This window comes from Periophthalmus magnuspinnatus, chromosome 20 (assembly GCF_009829125.3).
Source record: "Periophthalmus magnuspinnatus isolate fPerMag1 chromosome 20, fPerMag1.2.pri, whole genome shotgun sequence".
NCBI classification, from domain to species: Eukaryota; Metazoa; Chordata; class Actinopteri; order Gobiiformes; family Gobiidae; genus Periophthalmus; species Periophthalmus magnuspinnatus.
Window position 1 is genome coordinate 20671833 of NC_047145.1, and position 20125 is coordinate 20691957.

At 39.1% G+C, this 20125-nt stretch overlaps 1 protein-coding gene across 1 annotated transcript in view; it reads right to left on the bottom strand.

The window, feature by feature from the left end:
* ctnnd2a (catenin (cadherin-associated protein), delta 2a) overlaps positions 1-20125 on the bottom strand; it is a 385529-nt gene that overhangs the window by 306547 nt on the left and 58857 nt on the right. The window contains exon 5 of the mRNA XM_033985946.2: positions 10556-10686. Coding sequence (XP_033841837.1) covers positions 10556-10684 — 129 coding nt within the window. The 5' untranslated portion in view covers positions 10685-10686. The remainder of the gene's footprint in view (positions 1-10555; positions 10687-20125) is intronic.

Genomic DNA, 20125 nt, shown 5'->3' on the forward strand with positions numbered 1-20125 from the left:
TGTATATATAAATGGACAAAGCTAACATGCTAGCCGCCACGTTCCAACCAGGAAGTGAGCATCGAATTCACATTTCATTGAAAATTGCCGCCCCTCTCTCTGTACCTGCTGCTGTCAGACTCGTCATTTTGGTCTTAAATGTTCGTATTAACCCGCTCTACATGATCCTGGACTTTTTATTTCACTATTGTGTCTGTAAATCAAGATATGAACATTAATAACAGACAAATCAGGCGCCTTCTTTCCCCAAAGTCGTTCCCGCTAGCTACAGGTTTGATTGACGCTGTTGCTAAGCGCTTGCAAGGTTGGTTTAGCACAGAAGCGGCGTTACCTTCAGCATCCCCGCTCCTGATTGGCTCTTTGGTTGCTATGATACTCATTGTCAGAATTCCAAGTATGTAACTCGGCTCCAAATTCGCCGCTATAACCGCTCTAGCCTTGATGAGCTTCATTTGACTGGAGCCGAACGCTGTGGGGGACGTCACACTCACTCAGCCCACGTCTTTATACAGTCTACGATCCAACTGAACCGATATTTGGAAACTAATATCCGAACCAGGATGTTTATCAGTATCTGCTCTGATATCCGTGCATCCCTATGAATGAGCAACGCTAATGAATGCAATTATGACTTTTTTCTTCCATAAATCATCATTAAAGCTTTAGTGCCATTAGCTAAATTTCAGCTAATGTGCTTTGTCAGGTTCATCTTAGAAGTTTGGAGACTCTAACCCAGTTGCTGAGGCATCAAAATGTGTTTCTTAGCAAAAAAAAACACATTTTGTAGCCCAATATAGTGTGAGTAATGTCCATATATTGTCGGTAATGCACCCACTTGCAGCTGGTGTAAGTAAAATCATAAGGTACACTAAAGCTACTCGGCTCCGTGTTCCAGGCAAATTTCATTGTGTGAAAAAAAAGTACGCTCTCCCATAGACTCACCTACTGAAAATGCATGTGAAATAAGCCAGCAGCAGTGTGCCTTGTATTGGCGTAGCTCAGAGTGTACGGAAATTCCTGCAGGCCGAGTGATACATTCCTATACTGCATGTGATAAATATTGAAGGGCATGAAGGACACACACAGAGGAACCCAATTTTCAGGCGGCAAACGACTGGTAGAGCAGCTGGCGGTTCTGTTCAAAGCACATAACACGTCCGGGCCGCTGCGCACTCTGCGAATACACTGTGAAACTTTCAAGTTTTAAGTTACGTGACGGTGCGCTTTCAAAAGTTCATCTTACACAGAGCAAAGCGTCTTAAGCCGGTCAGCAGCAGGGGGCGCCGTGTTCACCTGAGCTTCGGTAAGAGGGTTTTTACTGGACAAAAGCCTCGAAAGTGCACACTGCCATGATGCAATGTAAAAGAACAAAGTTTCATTTTTGAAGTTGAGGATTTGATGGGTGATTTACTCATAAATGGAGCTGTGCAATTAATCAAAGCGTATTTCTATCGCTCGATCGTAGTCTTGGGTCTTTGCACTCGAGAGGTCCGCGGCCAGTCCTCTGTCGGTAAAAGCAAACGTTTTCTGGAGCAGAGTTCAGACTTTGGAAGGATGAAAGTTAATTAATATTGAAATTAGGGCTGTAGTCGATTAAAGAACTTCTTGTTGGCCTTAAAGTGCTGCTGAGCGATTAGTTGACTGAAAAGGGGGCGTGGCAAAAGCTCTCAAAACTATTACGTATCTGCGTCTGACCCAAACTGCACTTACAAGGCTTCACCTACAGGGGGAGTTGATGCAAAACAACTATTTATGCAGAAAAAAGCACTAGAAAGACATATTTAACTTGTGAATTGTGAGTTTAAGCTGCGTTTTTTTACATTTAAATACCAAAAAATACCACATTTTCGCTCACTGACGTCTCCTTTTTGCTGCTGTTCCACATAAATCCCATATAATCTAAATGCAATCATGAGAAGAACACAAATTTTCATCACCCACAGATTGATTAATCAACTTAACGACATAAACCCTGCAGCCCTAACGGAAATACATTGATTAAACTGATTTGCAAAAGCCATTCATTTCTGTTCATCTCACCCAGCCCTTTACTCACAACCTTTAAACATGAAGAAAAACACTGGGTATGAAATATGAAAGATCATAATTATGGAATAACTGGAGTTAGTGTGGGTCTGGTTAGCTGTGGTAATCCCATTGGAATCATCTGAAAACTCGATTTGCATTTTTGAACATGTAATTATAAAAGCTGCAGAGATGGATTCATAAACAAGCCCCAAACCCAGTTATTTTGGGTCATTTTGTGTAACCAGGAAAACACTGGATATGAACGGATCATCTCACAGCTGTATTTTTATTAAGGTTTTAGATCAATGTTGATTTTAAGCACTTCCAATTATCAAACTTTAGCCTGTTGACAATAAGCTGCAATATTTGTACTATAATAATAATAATAATAATCAGAGGAACCCCAGACTGTATATAAATGTATTTAAATGGACATCGCGCGTCACTTTGGTCTTAAAATGTTCGTGTTGACCTGTTTTACATGATCATGGTGTTTTTATTTCACTATTGTGTCTCTAAATCAAGATATGAACATTAATAATCGACAAATCTGGCGCCTTCTTTTCCTGAATTCACTCTCGTTAGCATTAGCAACAGGCTTGATTGACAGCGTTGCTAAGTGCCCACATCGCTGGTTTAGCAGGGAGCGGGCGCTTAGCAACAGTGAAGAGAAGGGGCGTTACCTTCAACAGCCTCGCTCCGGATTGGCTCTTTGGTTGCTATGATACTTTCCGAATTCCTAATATGTAACTCCAAATTCACACGCATGACACTCACTTAGTCCACTTCTTTATACAGTTTAAGGGTGGAAACAAGGCTCTGATTTGCAAGTCTCAAATCTTTGGCTTCAAGTCCGAGCCAAGTCCAAAGTCACAGACAGGCAAGTCCAAGTCGAGTCCTTTGCTCTGAGCTTCATTTCAAGTCTCTGAACCAAAATATCAAACACAGCTTGTATTTCTGCTATTTATATGCTTTTTAAACTGGATTTTATATCTTAAAAAGTCATGGTCATAAATAAAAATGTGACAATATACAAATCACACAGTATTTATTGCGATATTACGTGCTACTTTTTCCTTTGTAAATGCCTTGACAAGACCTCAGAGCGACTCGTTACTGTCATAATCCAAAGAATTAAGATTTGAAATATCTTAATAAATTATTTTGTCATATAATCTGCACTGAAATGGAGCAAAGGATCATGGTCTGTGTAGTTCCTGCTCTGTTTGGCTGTTGCTGCAACAAAACAATGTAGTAAGGGAGCTTGTAACCCTATTTATTGTGACAGACCCAATTTTATTTTAAGACGTCTGACGACTCGATATCACAGTACTTCAGTAACTGCTACTTCCCTAATAAACTGAGAAAATGGGAGGGACATCTTTCAGTTTGGTCCTGTGAAATAAAGCACCGAAAGTATCAACTGTGTAGTGTTTTCTAAAAATCATCAAGTCGTCACAAGTCACAGGGTTCAAGTCTCAGTCAAGTCCTGAGTCATTGGTCTTCAAGTCTCAGTCAAGTCCTGAGTCATTGGTCTTCAAGTCTCAGTCAAGTCCCGAGTCATTGGTCTTCAAGTCTCAGTCAAGTCCCGAGTCATTGGTCTTCAAGTCTCAGTCAAGTCCCGAGTCATTGGTCTTCAAGTCTCAGTCAAGTCCCGAGTCATTGGTCTTCAAGTCTCAGTCAAGTCCCGAGTCATTGGTCTTCAAGTCTCAGTCAAGTCCCGAGTCATTGGTCTTCAAGTCTCAGTCAAGTCCCGAGTCATTGGTCTTCAAGTCTCAGTCAAGTCCCGAGTCATTGGCCTTCAAGTCTCAGTCAAGTCCCGAGTCATTGGCCTTCACATCCCAATCAAGTCCCGAGTCATTGGCCTTCAAGTCCCAATCAAGTCCTGAGTCATTGGTCTTCAAGTCTGAGTCAAGTCTCAAGTCTAAGTCCATTTTATCAAGTCAAGTCTCAAGTCGGCCGATCGCTACAGAGAAATGTAACGATAAACTATAGTAATGGGGACTGCGCAATGAATGGATTGTGCAATATTTTGAATGGTGCAATAATGAGAACTGTGCAATGAGTGTAATGTGCAATTTTTTATTTTGCCTTTGCGTGACCCCAGCCTTTTGGGACAACAGATGGAAATTACCCTTTGGCTTTAATCCGGTGTGTTTACATTCATGTTGCATCATGTCTGTTCACGCATTGTCCCAGTCAAATAAATAAATAAATAAATAAAATAATGAAACTACTTTATGCCACTGACGCAAACAAAATACAGCTGGATAACCCCGTAAACCATTTTTAAAAAGAGAGTATCAAGACCTAGCAGAAAGTTATCTATTCAACCCTCTAAAAATCTCGACATTACTGCAAAGAAAATGTATAGATGATAAATATTAAGCCCTAAAATGTATTGTTCCAGCTTTCAAATATTAAAACGGGTCGATAAAGTGAGTTTCACGGCAGGCCTAGTCTCAAGTCCTCAAAATAGAGACTCAAGGCTGACTCGAGTCCAAGTCCCCATCTCTGATCATAATAAAACCCCCGTAGATTCATAACTGTATGTCTTGTGTAGATAAACGTATTCTCAAAGTATAAAAACAGAAGGAAAAACATAAAAGTGCAATCAGTAATAAAAACAGTCAGAGCTCCAGATGAATTGAATTTAAAGCTTATAAAAAGATAATGACTTCCCCATAACTGACCTGAAGGACAGGTCTAATTTCATTTTATGTGAAAGATGGCATCCAGACATAAAAAGCCTCAGTGGTAGAGCCGGCAGCAAAACTACGGATCAAACATAAAACTCCAACCTTTAGGGCTTGAATACTCTTACGTTAAAAGACACAATAGTGCAGATGGTGTCAGAACAGAAAACACAACAACGTCATTTAGCTGGATTATAAAGAAGATCATTCATCCAGGAAAGTTGTTAGAATCAATTTCAAGGGCTATTTTGACTGCCGGATAAATTGATATATGCAGAAAATTGTCAGATATAAAGCAAATCAGCAGCGGTTCAATTGGTCTCTGAGGAGCTCTCCCCTGGCAGAGGAAACATGATGAAATACAGTGCAAACCTGGTCTGCAACATAAAACGCGTAGGTGCAGCTCTGCAGTTGAAAAGAGTTATGCCTATACAGGAAATACGGCTGGTACACGCACAAGTTTAGGTTGATTTATGGCTTTAACTGCAGGAAAAGTAAATTTTAACTTTTAAAGTGCATGTTTTTTTTTCTAATTATAACTTGGACTGGTGGGATAGTGCCGGTGGTAAATATTTATCTAGAAAAGTTGGAAAATAAAAGTTGGAAAAAGTTGAAAGTTGCAGGAAGTAACATCGATCGAGCCAGCCGGTTTCTTCAGCTTATCTGGGGCCGGGTTGTGGGGGCAGCAACTCACGGATTTCCCTCACCCCAGACACTTCCTTCAGCTCCTCCGGTGGGACACGAGAGGCGAAAAATATAGTCCCTCTAGCGTGTCCTGGGCCTCCTCCTTGTGGGATATGCCCAGACCGCCTCCTCAGGGAGAGACATCCAGGGGGCGAAACAGATGCACGAGCCACAGCAGCTGCTCTTCTCGACGTGGAGGAGCAGCGACTCTACTCCGAGCTCCTCCTGCGTGACTGAGCTCCGCACCCTATCGCTAAGGTGGTTATTACTCAGAGCTCATGGTTTTAGGTGAGGGTGGGAACGTAGATTGACTTGTAAATCAATCGATTGACAGAAAGTAGCGCTGAGTTATGAAAACGAATCCTTCTAAATACGTTATAAAGACGCTAAAATAAACAGGGAGAGTTTAAATACAGTCATTCAAGCTTTGGACCAGGTTTACTCTACAGTTTATGGTTGTGGAATTACCTTTACATGTGTCTCATCTGCTGCCCAACCCAGCAGAAAAATGATAAAACTTTAGACAAAACCTGACACAATTTATAGCTAAATCTTAATTATCCCAGCGTTCTTGTGTGAGGAAACACACCAAAGCTCTGTTGGTTGTTTATTTTCTGAACACAAGGGCTACCATACGCCGTAACCCACAACAAAACAAGAGCAAAACAACAAAACAACAGCAGTAGCAAGTCACTAGAGCCTCCAAAACAGAACAGTAACGGACAACAAAACCTTCACGTCAACTTATCGACACAGCACATAACACATAAAGTTACAAAAGGGGTCAAACTCTGAACTAAACACGAAATATCACGTCATTACAAAATAATCATTGTCATTTTCTCATGCAGGAAGACAATGATGCTTTTTCTCGGAAACGTCTTCACTGAAATCTCTCTGAACCTGCACGTACTGAACTCAAGAGACACTTTTTTCCACTTGGTTAGATGTTCTGACAGTAGATAATGATAAGTGCAGAACATGGAGGACCAGACCCCTATAGCGCACCCTGCACTTTCTGGAAATGTTGTTCAATCAGCAAAGTATAGTATATGTGCAGACAGGTACCGACCAATCCGACTGACGTTTACCTTCACATCTCCATAGCAACAGTCTCTTTTTTTACATCGCAGTTGAAGCATAAGTCCCACTTTCCCAAGCAATTCAACTGTTATCAACCCCTAGACCCTATACCTAATAATAATAGGCCTGTGTAATCTATCAGACAAGCAGGTCGGAAGTAAAAGACAAAGGGCACATCGATCGGTTTAAGCCTTTAATCGACAAAACAAACCAAAATAAACCTTGAAAATCGACTGAATCTATGTAACATTTAATATACACGTATAGTTGCTAACGGCTATAATTTGTACATGTGATTTCTCTTATATTATATTCACTAGAAATATAGGCCTCTCTGCTTTTGAACTGGAGATACTTGAACCTAAACCGAGGCAGGTTTTAGCAAATTTCTTCAGGAACTCCCAAAATATTCTTGAGACATTGATACTGTCCACCCCCGTTTTGAACATTCTAGTCAGATTTGACAGTAGCTCAGTGGGTCGCGCGGTCAGATCCACTGACCCACAGGTTAGCGGTGAGATTCTAGGTCCCGCAGATGAAGGCTTGTTATGACCCAGCTCGAATAAGGTCAAGGAAGAAAGAAAAGAGAAAAAAAACAGGATGGAAAATGGTAAGGTAAGAAGTAAATTAATGAACAGGGTTGTAGAAGATAAACTAAACAAAAGGAAACTAAAATATTTAACCCTATTGTGGCGGGTGCTTTCGTCGCAGATTGTGGACTTTCCATTACCGTAACTTCTCAACCAATTGTGCTTCATGTAAATTCAAACGGCGTCTCAAAGTAGAAGCATGAGGCTCTTTAAATTTCTTACAGTCATTACGGTAATGAGCTTACGTTGTCCCTCGAACACGACCAATCAGAGCGCAGGTCCCGTGAGGATTTTCCCAGTCAGTTATTTGATGCAAAGGAAAAAGAAAAGGAAAAATACTAATGGAAAATAGAGGTAGTTGTGTGAAAAAATGCAGTACATTCTGATACTTCCTTATGGCTAAAAAGAATAAAAGTCTACGGTTAAACAAAAGGTACTTGAAAGGTTTTAAACAAAAGAAACAAAGGTCAAGTTTAACCAAGAAACTAATTTTACAAACACATAACAAAATCTTGACAAACAAACACAGAGTCACTACCGCTGAAATAACATGACAAAAGAGGTGTCCTGGATCCTCTTAAATGATGTGAGGCGGCTGTAGATGAGCCCCGGGATTTGCCGGGCTGGGAAAACCATCCTCCAATCATCCGCAAGTCCTCACACAGCCAGGATTACATCGCGAAAGTGACCGATTCAGGGACACGCATGAAGCATAATAGACCGATACAAACAATGAAAAGAACTTAATAGTATCGCTGTGTCCTTGGGTACGACACTTAACCCAACCCCCCCCCCCCCCTCCAAGTGTCTGCGTACACTTCTGTATGAATGCGCATGTGAGTGTTTGAGTGTTTTTTCTTGATGTAAAAGCGCTTTGAGTGTCTTAAACGTGGAAAAGCGCCGCATAAAACTGTGGCTATTTACCATTTAGCCGACAAGCTAATCTTTCACAATGGACTCTTTCATAAACAGAATAAATTTAGTACTAAGTAAATGTATTGTCTAGCTGTTAATACTAAAGAAATGCAGTACTAAAGGAACTACACAGGGAAGAGCAGCCATATGTGTCCTGCATTTGCACCTCGACAGTGACCATAATGGCAAAGTGGGATAATATGGAGATGAAGAGCCCCAGAGGGAGTGTGTCTGCCTGGTTACTGTTCCTGTCAGTGCACAAACGCAGACAGAGACCGAAGCTATGGAAAACTATAATTAGAACGCACTTTTTTAATTCAAATAAACAAACACCTGAGCCGATTTTCGCGCAAAATATCTGAGTTGTGTTTGGAATATTTGTCATTAATCGTTTTGAGCCTGGTAAATGTTTTTGTAGAAGGTCACGCAGCCATTACCCTAGACTGATCCGGCTAAATCAGAAGTGAGTGAGTGATATGCTTCAGAGATTGAGCCGGTGATTGTTTTTCTTCAAACGTTTAACTCAAGGGGACGATTTCAAAAGAAAAGAAAAACACAAAGACGCATTTCTATTTGTGTCATGTGTCCTTTTTTCGAAGACCTGCGTTTTGTTGCGGGTTCAGACCGGGACAAGTGCTACGGCGTGAATGAAATGGAACTAAAATGTCGGTGTTTTTTAATGAAAGTGAGTGTAATTTACCAAATGAAACCTAAAAATAATAAGACGTTCCTTGATGATGCAAAATTAAATAAACAGAAATACACAGAGGAACAAGGCCTCACACAAATCACCAAACGCAATTAGCATGAACTCGAGGTTTACTCATTAGGGATCTGGGACAGTGCAGATGATAACTTTATATTGGAAAACAAACAGAGTCGTGTATTGATTTAGTCACTACCCACAGCAATAGCAGAAATATGTGTATTTAGCTATAAAATTAAATTGTGTTTTCCATATCGCACTAGTAATAACTCAATACTGTTCCATTATCTTGATAATGATTTTCAATACAATTTAAAAGGTCCCATATTACACAAAATTGACTCTTGTGAGGTTTAAGCCGTGTTATAATGTTGTTTCCTCATCAAAAACAGACCTGGAGTAGTGTTTATTTTCATTTAAACATGTTAGAGTAATCCTGGTTTATTAGTCTGTAACATCTCCAAAGCTCAAAATGTTCTGCTCCACCTTGTGATGTCATGAAGTGGTAGTTTTCAAGTTCACAGCTCCTTTTATCTTCGTAGAGATTGTCAATTCCAGGTCTGAAATCATCCAAATGGTTCGAGTCAAAGTGTGTGGAGTTTAAAAACACAGTAGAGCACTTCCTGTATTGCCACATGATGACATCACAAGGTGGAACAGAACATTTTGAGCTTTGGAGATCTAAACATGTGTGAGTGTGAAGTCTTTTTTATATATAGTACGTGATGAATATGTATAATACCATTTCTGCTCATGTCTTTTGATGGAGGAAATTTGTAGTTACTGTAGGGAAGGAATTATTATTATTGTTATTATTATTATTATTATTACATTGCTATATGCACATTTATTTGTATTTATTTTTTTATTATTATTTTCTGTCTTTATTGTATATTTATTGTTATTATAATTATTTATTGTTTTATTTTTATTTATTTATTTTTTTTCTGTGTATATGCCCAAAAAGGGGGTGTGTGGGGAGGTGTGGGGTTTTGAATTAAAAAAAAAAAGCAATAAGACTGTAACCAGATGAGATCAATACTTAATAATTTAAAAAAATGTGATCACAAAAAGAGAGAAGAACTCCTGAATCTACAGGGTTTGTGTGTTAAACATGTGTGAATGAAACAAAAAAACACAACTCCAGGTCTGTTTGTGATGAGGAAACAACATTAGAACATCAGAAAATAGTGTAATATGGGCCCTTTAACAATGTGCCTTTAACAATGTGCCTTTAAATGTTCAACTATTGCACAAACCTGAATAATCATAAATTAACCATAAATATATAAAGTTAATGTCTCTTTATCACATTTACATAGCTTGATATTCTCATTTTGGAACAATTTTAATCCATCCAACCATTTTCTTCCTCTTTTCCAGAGCTGGGCTGCACGGACATTAATCCAACCAACGACTCCCAGACTTCCCTCACCCCAGACACCTCCCCCAGCTCCTCCCACGGCAGTACAATCGCGATATAACACGCTTTTCGATACATTTCCCTCCTCTGTTTCCTCGCCTCTTCTGACCCTTTAAAACCTCGTTCTGTCCCGCTAAAGGCTCGGGCTACAAGAGTCCACGTTGAGTAATTGTCTTGATTCAAATGACTTTTTCAATTATGTCTACTTGGCTACAGCTAGTGCGCCCTAATCTCCATTATTTCCATCCATTACACACTCACAATCCCTTGACACCAATCAATCTAGTTTCTTTTAAATACTTCAGCACAGTGGCACGCCATCAGCCTTTAATAGCACCGACTTCAAGAGCTACAGGAGAAACTTTCTAATTAGCCGTTATATCCAATGTAGTGTGTCCCATAGTACTTAACACATACGGGCGTGTCTTACCTGCTCTTTGACGGAGGCCAGGATTGAGGAGGTGGTCTCGGACTCTGATCTGTCCCCGTTGGAGGAGGGCATCACCGGGGGAACCATAGCCCCCTTCTCCTGCTCGGCTGGTTGGTCTGGTACCGGCATTTCTGATCGCACAAGGAGAAAAACAGATATGAGGGTAAATGGTCATGTTTTTATGTCTTTTTTTTCCCACTTTCAAGGCTCTCGAAGCGCTTTACGTCGAGAAACCACTCACAAATCAACACAACGTTCATCTGTGGGAGCTAAAATCGCACCGCCAGCCTGGAGAGTCCATTTAAAACATTAAAAACAGGAGCAGATGTGAGTATAAATGTTTATCACCGCATTTTTAAATTGGATTTGTGGTTCCAAAGTGTCGAATTTTGCATGTCCTTGAAGTATACAGTTGTCCCTCACTATAATGCGGTTCACCTTTCGCGGTTTCTCCGTTTCGTGGATTATTTTAGCGCAAATTTACATGCTTTTTTACGTCGTCTGAAGGTGCATTGTGTTCTGCGTCCTGATTGGCTAAGGGACTGCAGACCTCTGTCCAAATTTACATAAACGTTGGATCGCAGTGTGACTCTGAAGTGCTGTACGTTTGCGATTTGTTTTCTCCCCGACAAAACCCACAATGTCGATGAAACGTTCTGCACCGACAAAGACGCCTACGAAGGTTTTGAACTTTGAGAGAGTTTAAACGAGAGAGAAATGTGAGAAAATGTTAACGCCTGTGTGAGGAAAAGTGTATAAAGTGTGTGGTGAGGGGTTTTACAGCAAAAAACATACAGAATAATTGTAAAAAACACCTCCACGATAAATGAGGGACCACTGTATTCCATTTTTGTGAAGCTAAACAGTCAAAAGTCCTTTGTCCCACCTCAGTTCTGGTCCGTCCAGACTTTAAACTTACATAATCACGTGACCAGTAGCTGCGTACGGAAGTATACAAAGTGAGAGCGTTAGACAGAAGAACTAAACAGTGAAACTCATTTAGCAAAGACGCGATTGTGCCACTGTATCTTTATCCACGCTCGGAGCATTTTGTAAGGTCAGCCAAATAAATTGAAGTTATGATGAATTTCCCGGAGGGGCCGGATTTGGCACCGGGGCCGCACTTTAGACACTGATCTAGAACATTTTAAAAAGTGTTCTGTTCTACTGTTCTACACTACCACTCAGACGTTTGAACACACTCTCGCATTCCCTTTATTTTTAGTACTTTTTACATTTTAAATACAGACAAAAGATGTCAAATATATAAAGCAAGATATATGGAACTACGTGGCAAAGAAAAACGGCAAATAACGGTTTATATTTCATTTTCAAATCCTCAAAGTATCCACCGTTTGCTCTGTCGAAAAATATTTAGCAGAGTTATAGCAAAAGCCAAAGTTAAATCTGTCAACTGGACAAAAAAGTTGCAGGAGTGAAGATGTTTCTCTAGGTGTGAAAAACACCCATCAGGAGGTGTATGAATATGTTAAGTATGACTCAGGCACAGTGCAAACTTATTATAATGTTCACTGACATCGCAATCTGAAGGTTTAAGTGACAGAAGTGGTTTATATGTAAGAAGTTATTAATTTACACTTAGTCGTTATCCACAAGCAGGAGCAGTAATTGTTATGTTTTAACTGTTTGTCTTTGTTTCAGTTGTTACATGTCATTGTACAAAGGTAAGTAAAAAGAAAGAAAGAAAAAAACAAGACTCCCATAACAGGTAGTCCATACGTTTGACTCTGTTCTTGAGAGTTGAGAGTCTGATGACCTGCGGGCTGTAGTTTAGTTACAAAAATAGGTATAAAAGCTTTCACTTATTGTAGTTCAAAAGATCTAGTCTACAAACTGAAACTGTAAACTGTAGGTGTTTTGAGTTTTCTATAACTTTTTGTCCAGTTGACAGAGTAAACTTTGGCTTTTACGTTAAATCAGACGTGGACGACTGAGGGATTACACAGACATTTAGTAGAGTTCATTCACTTTTTGTCTTTGCTACATAATTTCCTACATCTTGCTTCATATATTTGATGTCTTCTGTCTGGATATACAATGTAGAAAGTAGTAAAAATAAAAGAAAAAAACTTTGATTGAGAGGTTGTGTCCAAAACTTGAACTGGTGTTGTTTAAATATACACTTTGGACACATCATCACATTCATTTTAACTTCTTTATGTTTTTTTTACTACATTCTACATCAGGGGTCACCAACCTTTTTGAAACTGAGAGCTACTTTATTTGTTACCGAGTCATGCGAAGGGCTAACGGTTTGATACGCCCGCTAGCTAACGATCCACGAGCATCGTTTTGTCACACGCACAATACTGACCTTTGAACTAAGTAGGTCAGAGTTCACCTTAACTTATCTAAACGTCATGTTTAATGAGCTTCTTTTTAAGATATTGTCATTTTTAAATCTATATAAATGCAAGGGTGATTAAAAAATAAAAAATAAATTAGATGCAGTTCACTATCGAGTTGTGCTCTTTTTAGAACCGGGTTGTGGGTGCCTCACGTAGGCCGTGGTGGGGGCGACCTGGTGACCGCGGGTACCACGTTGGTGACCCCTGTTCTACATGTATATATATAGAGAAAGAGAGAAGACATAATAATAATAATGCATTTCATTTATAAGTGCCTTTCAAAACACCTAAGGACACTGAACAAGATAAAATTAGATAAAAACATACAAATACAATAAAACATGACAAAAAACTGATTGACAAAAGATGTGTGATTGGTTACAAGAGGTAGGACAGTCTGAACAGGTGAGTTTTCAGTCTGGATTTGAAGAGTGGAAGAGAATCTAAGGCGCGGAGATCAGGAGGGAGAGAGTTCCAGAGCTGGGGGGCAGAGCGGCTGCAGGATATATGGAATTATGGAATGGAAAGGATTTTTTTTTTCTCTTTGCTTTATACACTGCCGAGCCAACAAAAAACAGTCGCCACTAAAAAAAAACTTAAAAAAAAGGTCACACGCACTAATATTTCATTGGACTGCCTTTAAAAAATGCTCTTATTTTCACTATTAAACACAGGCCTGAGTTCTACTGTCATGTTTCTGTGTCACCGATCACGATCTTTTTTTTTTTTTTTTTTTTTTAAATCCTTCCAGTTTTTAATAATGCATTGGACAGTTCTTAACCCAATTTTAGTAGTTTCTGCAATTTCTTTAGATGTTTTCTCTGCTTGATGCCAATGATTTGACCCTTTTTAAACAAACTAACGTCTTTTCCACTACTACGGGATGCGTCTTTTGACCTGGTTGTTTAAGAAATGAGAAGAAACTCATTGCACCAGTTGGGATTAAATAACTTGTTGCATCTGAAAGATAATCACCACAGTAATTATCCAATAGGAGGCTTGTAACTGTTTGCTTAGTTAAATCCAGGTGGCGACTATTTTGTTTTTGTTTTTTTGTTTGGCCAGGCAGAGTAACTCCATATATACAATGTAGAAAGTTGTAAAAATAAAGAAAAAAACACTGAATGAGAGGGCGTGTCCAAACTTTTGACTGAATAAAAAGTTACTGACCAAAGTAAAGTTTCAAATTTTTGTTTTCCTTCAACTGAATAAATAAAAAAAAAACCTAAACCAGTGCATTATTATATCATATTTCTTTGCTACGTTACCTGTTGGCAAAACTATCTTCACCTGTTTTGTCAGCAGTGTCCAATTAGTCTCACAAACGGCTCGGGGTTCACGTGCGTAAACGGTCACCGGCGTTGAAATATCTAAAATGGCGTTATGGCTCGTGGCAATTAGTCTGCAGTACACACTCCAGTGGATTATGTGTCCCACCTGTGTCCATGGCGGCGTGTCCCTTCATAAATAGGGGCCCATGTAGACTCATTAAAAAGAGATGCTTCACTTATCAGGGTTTTAATTACGCGATGCAGGTTACAGGGAAATGACGGGTGGCGGTTTTGTTTGAAGAGGTCCAATTTTATATCCGAGTCACACGTTCCTTTGTGCTCGACTGGCTTTAAGTGATTGGCATGTGCACACGAAATACAAAAAGGATTTTCTCTGCGGTAAATAAGGCTTACAGCGAGCAAATCTGCCAGGACCTTTGCTCCGTTTTTTTTCCCCAGCATTAATTGTACCCATTTAAATAATCGATAAAAGGCGTCTTATTCTCCCGCTCGTGAGCTGGAAGACGGCGAGAAAGCGGGAAATTGGTGTGTGGGTTTAATAGACAACACACTATTGGGACAGGGTTTGTCAATAGTGCATCCCCCCCGACTTTGGCACAAGACGGAATAATGAACTGATTGAATTGGGGGTTTAAATCCGTTTCATTTGCTTCTCAAACACAGTCGCCGTTTGATGTGGAAACAGGATTGTGTGCGCTGTCTGATTTACTCTTTAGACGTAACATTATGTCTGCTTGTCTATTATAGTACCGCTCATATTGTTTCGCACTGACTATTTTAAAAAGCCAATATTACGCTGTTGTCTGATCTATGTTATAATGTTTCCTCATCACAAACAGAACTGGAGTTGAACAGAGCATTTTGAGGTTTCGAGATGCAACAGACTAATAATAAAGTGTTAATCAAACATGTGTGAATGAAACTAAACACAATTCCAGGTCTGTTTTTGAGGCGGTAACAACATTATAACACGAATTAAAGCTCACGAGAGACGTCACTTTTGCGCAATATAGGACTTTTTAATGCTCAAATCAAGAATTCCAACAGAATCTATAAAGATGGGGGTTCCCAAAGTGAGGGTCTGAGCTGAGGGTTGCGAGATGACTTAAAGAAAGTGCTGTGTTTAAGGGAATGTGGGGAAAGAAATCAAACTGTGATCTCATTCCTGTGACAAAATGGTATTTGGGTCAAACTAGCATCTCATTATCATTAATCTTCTCTTGGATGCAGATGACTTTAGTTACTTTGTCGAGGCAAAATAAAGATACTGATTTTACATATATGTTGCTTTATATATTTGATGATTTCTGAATGTGTATAAAATGTAAGAAGTAGTAAAAATAAACAAAAAAACAGTGAATTAAACTTTTGACTGATAGTGTAAATAAAGATATAGTAAAAAGTTAAGTTATAGTTACTTATATTTACCCCAAATTCATTTTTTTTAACATGAATCGTGATAAAAATCTAAATTATCATGAGGCTTCAACAAATCCCACCTCAATTTGAAGATATAATTGGAAAAAAAAAGGAACCACTCACCCATTCACACATTCATACACAAATGTACGCAAACACTGGGGGCGAGGTGGGTTAAGTGTCTTGCCCAATGACACAACAACAGCATTCATCTGTGGGTCAGTGTTTCTTACCGCTCTATGAATTACACTGGTCCCTCATGTAAATTTGTCCGAACGGATTCTGTGCTGTACAGGAGACACGGCACGGAGGAGACTGATGGACAATGGTCTACAGTCCAACAGCCAATCAGGACGCAGGACACAATGCACGCTAATACTCAGAATTTCACAAAAACCTCGCCTTTATGTCGAGAGTGAGGCGTATGTCAGTGTCTTGCTCTGAAAGTTTTGGAAAACCTTCATTAAGAGACCTCATTTTTTGAACCCACAGGCCAAACTCCACTGTCCTGATCACCATTACCAGCTGCACAGCCACAAGAGCACAGATGTCAAGTTATTACCGTTTTCCTCTTGTGCCAAACTTGTATTGTTATGTCCGCCATCCATTTCAGCTTTTAACAAGGCAGAACACTGTGTATCCCACAAACAGATGCCCCAATGAAGAGAATTAGCCTTTAGTTTTCATTTACAACTTTACGGCGTTATATACACGCTCGCATCATGAATTGAATGAACTTTTATGACGTTAAACAGTTTCGTTTTAAAGCCGATATTTATCTACTTCTGACGTTATGGGTCTTTGAGAGTAAGTGAGCCATTAGTGACGACGAATGGTAAACAAGTGCGCAGGGCTCCAGACAGGCCGCAAATCAAACAACGCGCCAGTCTATCACGCGGCGCGCTACAGCCACCCGACCGACAGCAGGCCAAATAGGGTGGTGTCTGTAAATAAAAGATGTTAGTTGAGATAGCCCGCAGATGGATATGTTCACTCTCACTGACAAACACCCAATTCAGCGTCTGGCGTCACCCCTTCCGCCGTGAAAATGACTCAACGCAAGTTTGTCTGGTGAGCGAGCCACAACCCCCTTTAAACACTCTATTAGCCCGTCTGGACCCGAGCCATATCTGCTTCTACGAGGGAAAAGGAAGCTGCTCGTCATCATTTAGAAAACATCTTTAGTCAGCGTATCAACGTTATGACAGGCGACGCGCGGGATACAGTTTGTCTCTCCGTAGCACCTGTTAACAGAGTTGGGGATAAACGCGGCGCGATATTGAAGTTTGACGTCACGATTACAATTCCAATGATTCATATCCATTTTGTTCATCGTAACATTATGAAAAGGCGCCATAATTACTAGACTGATCTCTAAAGTGAACAACACCTTGGACAAAACGAGCAGGACATGGATTCGCTTTTTGTCGTTTGTGGGGAGTGGAGGTTCCGCTGGATAACAGAAATAGACTGTTTGATTGAGGTGATCACTTGTCGTATATTTTGTTTGTGTTCTGTGTTTTTGTTCTTATTGTAAAAATTAATACAAAACTTTAATGACAAAAAAAGGCTCCATAATTACTGTATTTTCCGGACTATACGTCGCTCTGGAGTATAAGTCGCACCAGCCAAAAAACGCATAATAATAAAGAAAAAAACCATATAAGTCGCATTTTTGGGGGGAATTTATTTAACAAAATCCGAGACCAAGAACAGACATTTTATCTTTAAATGGAAGTTATAATAATAAGAATAAAATGTGGAACAACAGGCTGAATATCAGTACATCACGCTAACGTAACACATTTATATTTATTCAGCGACATGAAGCACAGACAGAACTGAACACGTGTCTGGTTTGTTAACGTAAGATATTAACAGTTAATCAGATAAATAAAGCAGAAAAAACAAGCAACAAGTTTACTCTGGATCTCACTTCAAATCAGTAAATCCATTGAATTCTTCTGGGTGGCTCATCGGACTCAGCAGAATACGATTTTCTTTTAGGGGCGTTTTTGTTCAGTCTTCCTCAGATGTCTTTTAAATTACCGTAATGCTGAAATTTTTAATGGTACAGGAGTAGTAAATACTGGTACACAAGCCTACAGTGTCCTTGCGCAGTTACATATTTTAATCATTTCACATATAAGTCGCGTCCCCGGACAAACTATGAAAAAAGTGACACTTATAGTCCAGAATATACGTTAAACAGCGAAGTACAGTAAGTTATAGTACTTTATTCGAAGTGAAAACAACAATGCACCAGATGAACTGTTTGTCTTTTAATATAATTGTAATGAGATGTGTATTTTTAATGTGTGTTCACTGCCCAGGGACTGCACATGGAAAGTATGAGCAGCAAAATCATCTCTTCTCTTGTTAGATTAATACATTTGTACATGGTTCTTCACAAATAAAGATAAATAAAGAAAGAAGAGAGAGATCACAGGTGGTTCTTACTGCTCTACCAATGATGGTTCATGTCGAGAGCGGGATTCGAACTGTCAACCTTCCTTCTCCATCATAAAACAGAAAAGAGGAAACAGGTGGAACAGGTAAAAGTAAATGTGGCGCAGTACTGCAGGTAAAACTCCACATACTAACAGTGTTTTTGATATTGAGGTAAATACACAATGTTGCGTTACGTTAGCGCAGCAGCGGAACTTGGCTTGTCACAATGTTATTCCTCGTCCCCTTAGACTGGAACCCATTAACTGCATGAAGACTGTGAAACTGCTTTGACAATGGGTTCTGCTCTTGGCACTGACTGGTGAATTATAGCTTTGGTTTTAGTTCTGCAAAATTAAATGCATTTCGTAAAAAAAAAAAAAAAAAAAGCATGAAAGTTAGAGGCAAGAAGCTAAAAACAGCGACGCTTTGCAAGTACATTTATAAATGCCAGTTTTCACTTTTCTGCAAAACAGCTCCACAAAAATCCACTACATTATACAGTGACTGGCAGTAGTTTTGACCTCTTATAAAACCCTCTCAGTATATGTTTTTACAATACATTCTATCGCGGGGGCAGCAGTATAAACAGGGACTCCTAGACTTCTCTCACCCCAGACACGTCCTCCAGCTCTGGCCAAACATTTCCAGTGAAAAAAAACAGCAAGACAAATTCAGGACAGTTTTCTCCCTGGGTCATAATTGATATTTCTCGCTATCATTCTGCTGTATTTTGTTGCTGGTATAAGCTTCCCTGAACCTGTATGTGCCATTAAAACTCACAATACTCTGAAACTACTATTTTCTGTCTGTGCTATTGTATGGAGACACAGTAGAAGCGGGTATTTAATAGATGCGCTGTGTCCTGCAGGGTACAATGTAGCAGGAACCTACGCTCACAGAAGGCTTTTGTACCTCTGGGGATGAATATAATTGAAGCGCATTCTTTCTGGATGGAGTTTTGTGCGGCTTCAGATTGAACTGAGAACGAGTGATAGTGTGACATTTCATTTAGCTTAGTGGAGATAAGACAGCGAAAGCCCGGGCGAAGCGGGGTGTTTTTGACAGCGCACAAAAGGACTAGCATAAGTACAGAAGTCATCAGCTAATGTGTAAAGCTGTACAATAAGATGGGGAATGACACAGTATACGGTTGTACCTATAGAGAAGTCAAAATAAGGCTTTTTTTTTTATCTGGCAACATGTCGCATTGTTTTCTTTTAGTTAACATTGATATTATACAGTCAAAGGTGGAACGAAGTATTGTACTTAAGTAAAAAAGACAAATATCTGTACATTACTTTATTTAAGTAGATACTTTTTTACTTTCACTTTTACTTCACTATGTTTGAGAGTCGCATCTGTACTTTCAACTTCACTACATTTCTGAACACGACTGAAAAGTAAAAGTATGTTTTCTTAAAAGTTTATTAAAGGCTGAGAGGTTATTTTTATCAAGTTCATAATCTGAGGAAAATAAAAATATACAAATAAAACAGCTAAAAAAAGAAAATATTGATTAAATTCAGCAAAAATCTTTAGCAAAAATCACCAAATTTGAAGATTTATAAGACTCAAAGTATTTTTACTTTTTACTCTTTAAGTACATTTTTAAACAGGTACTCTAATACTTTTGCTTAAGTAGATTTTTTCATATGATACTTTTACTTGAGTATTTCTTTGCTCAACTATCTGTACTTTTATTTAAGTAACAAAACTAAGTAATTCTTCCACCACTGAATAAATCTGAATACACACTAGGTCAATTAATCGTAGCTAAAAAAGTAAATTGCCCCAATCGAGACCATTCGCAAAATTGTGACGTCAAGTTAAAGTTAACCCTTTATCGTCCTCATATGAAAATGTGTCCTCTGCATTTGACCCATCCTTTAAGACTGCTGAAGAGTCAAGATTCAAAGCTTTATTTAAAGAAACATATTTCCCTGTACAATGAAATTCTTACTTTGCTGCTCACACTGGATGCCAAGTATATATATATAAAAAAATAGGTATAAAATAGATAAATAATAAGATAAAGAGAA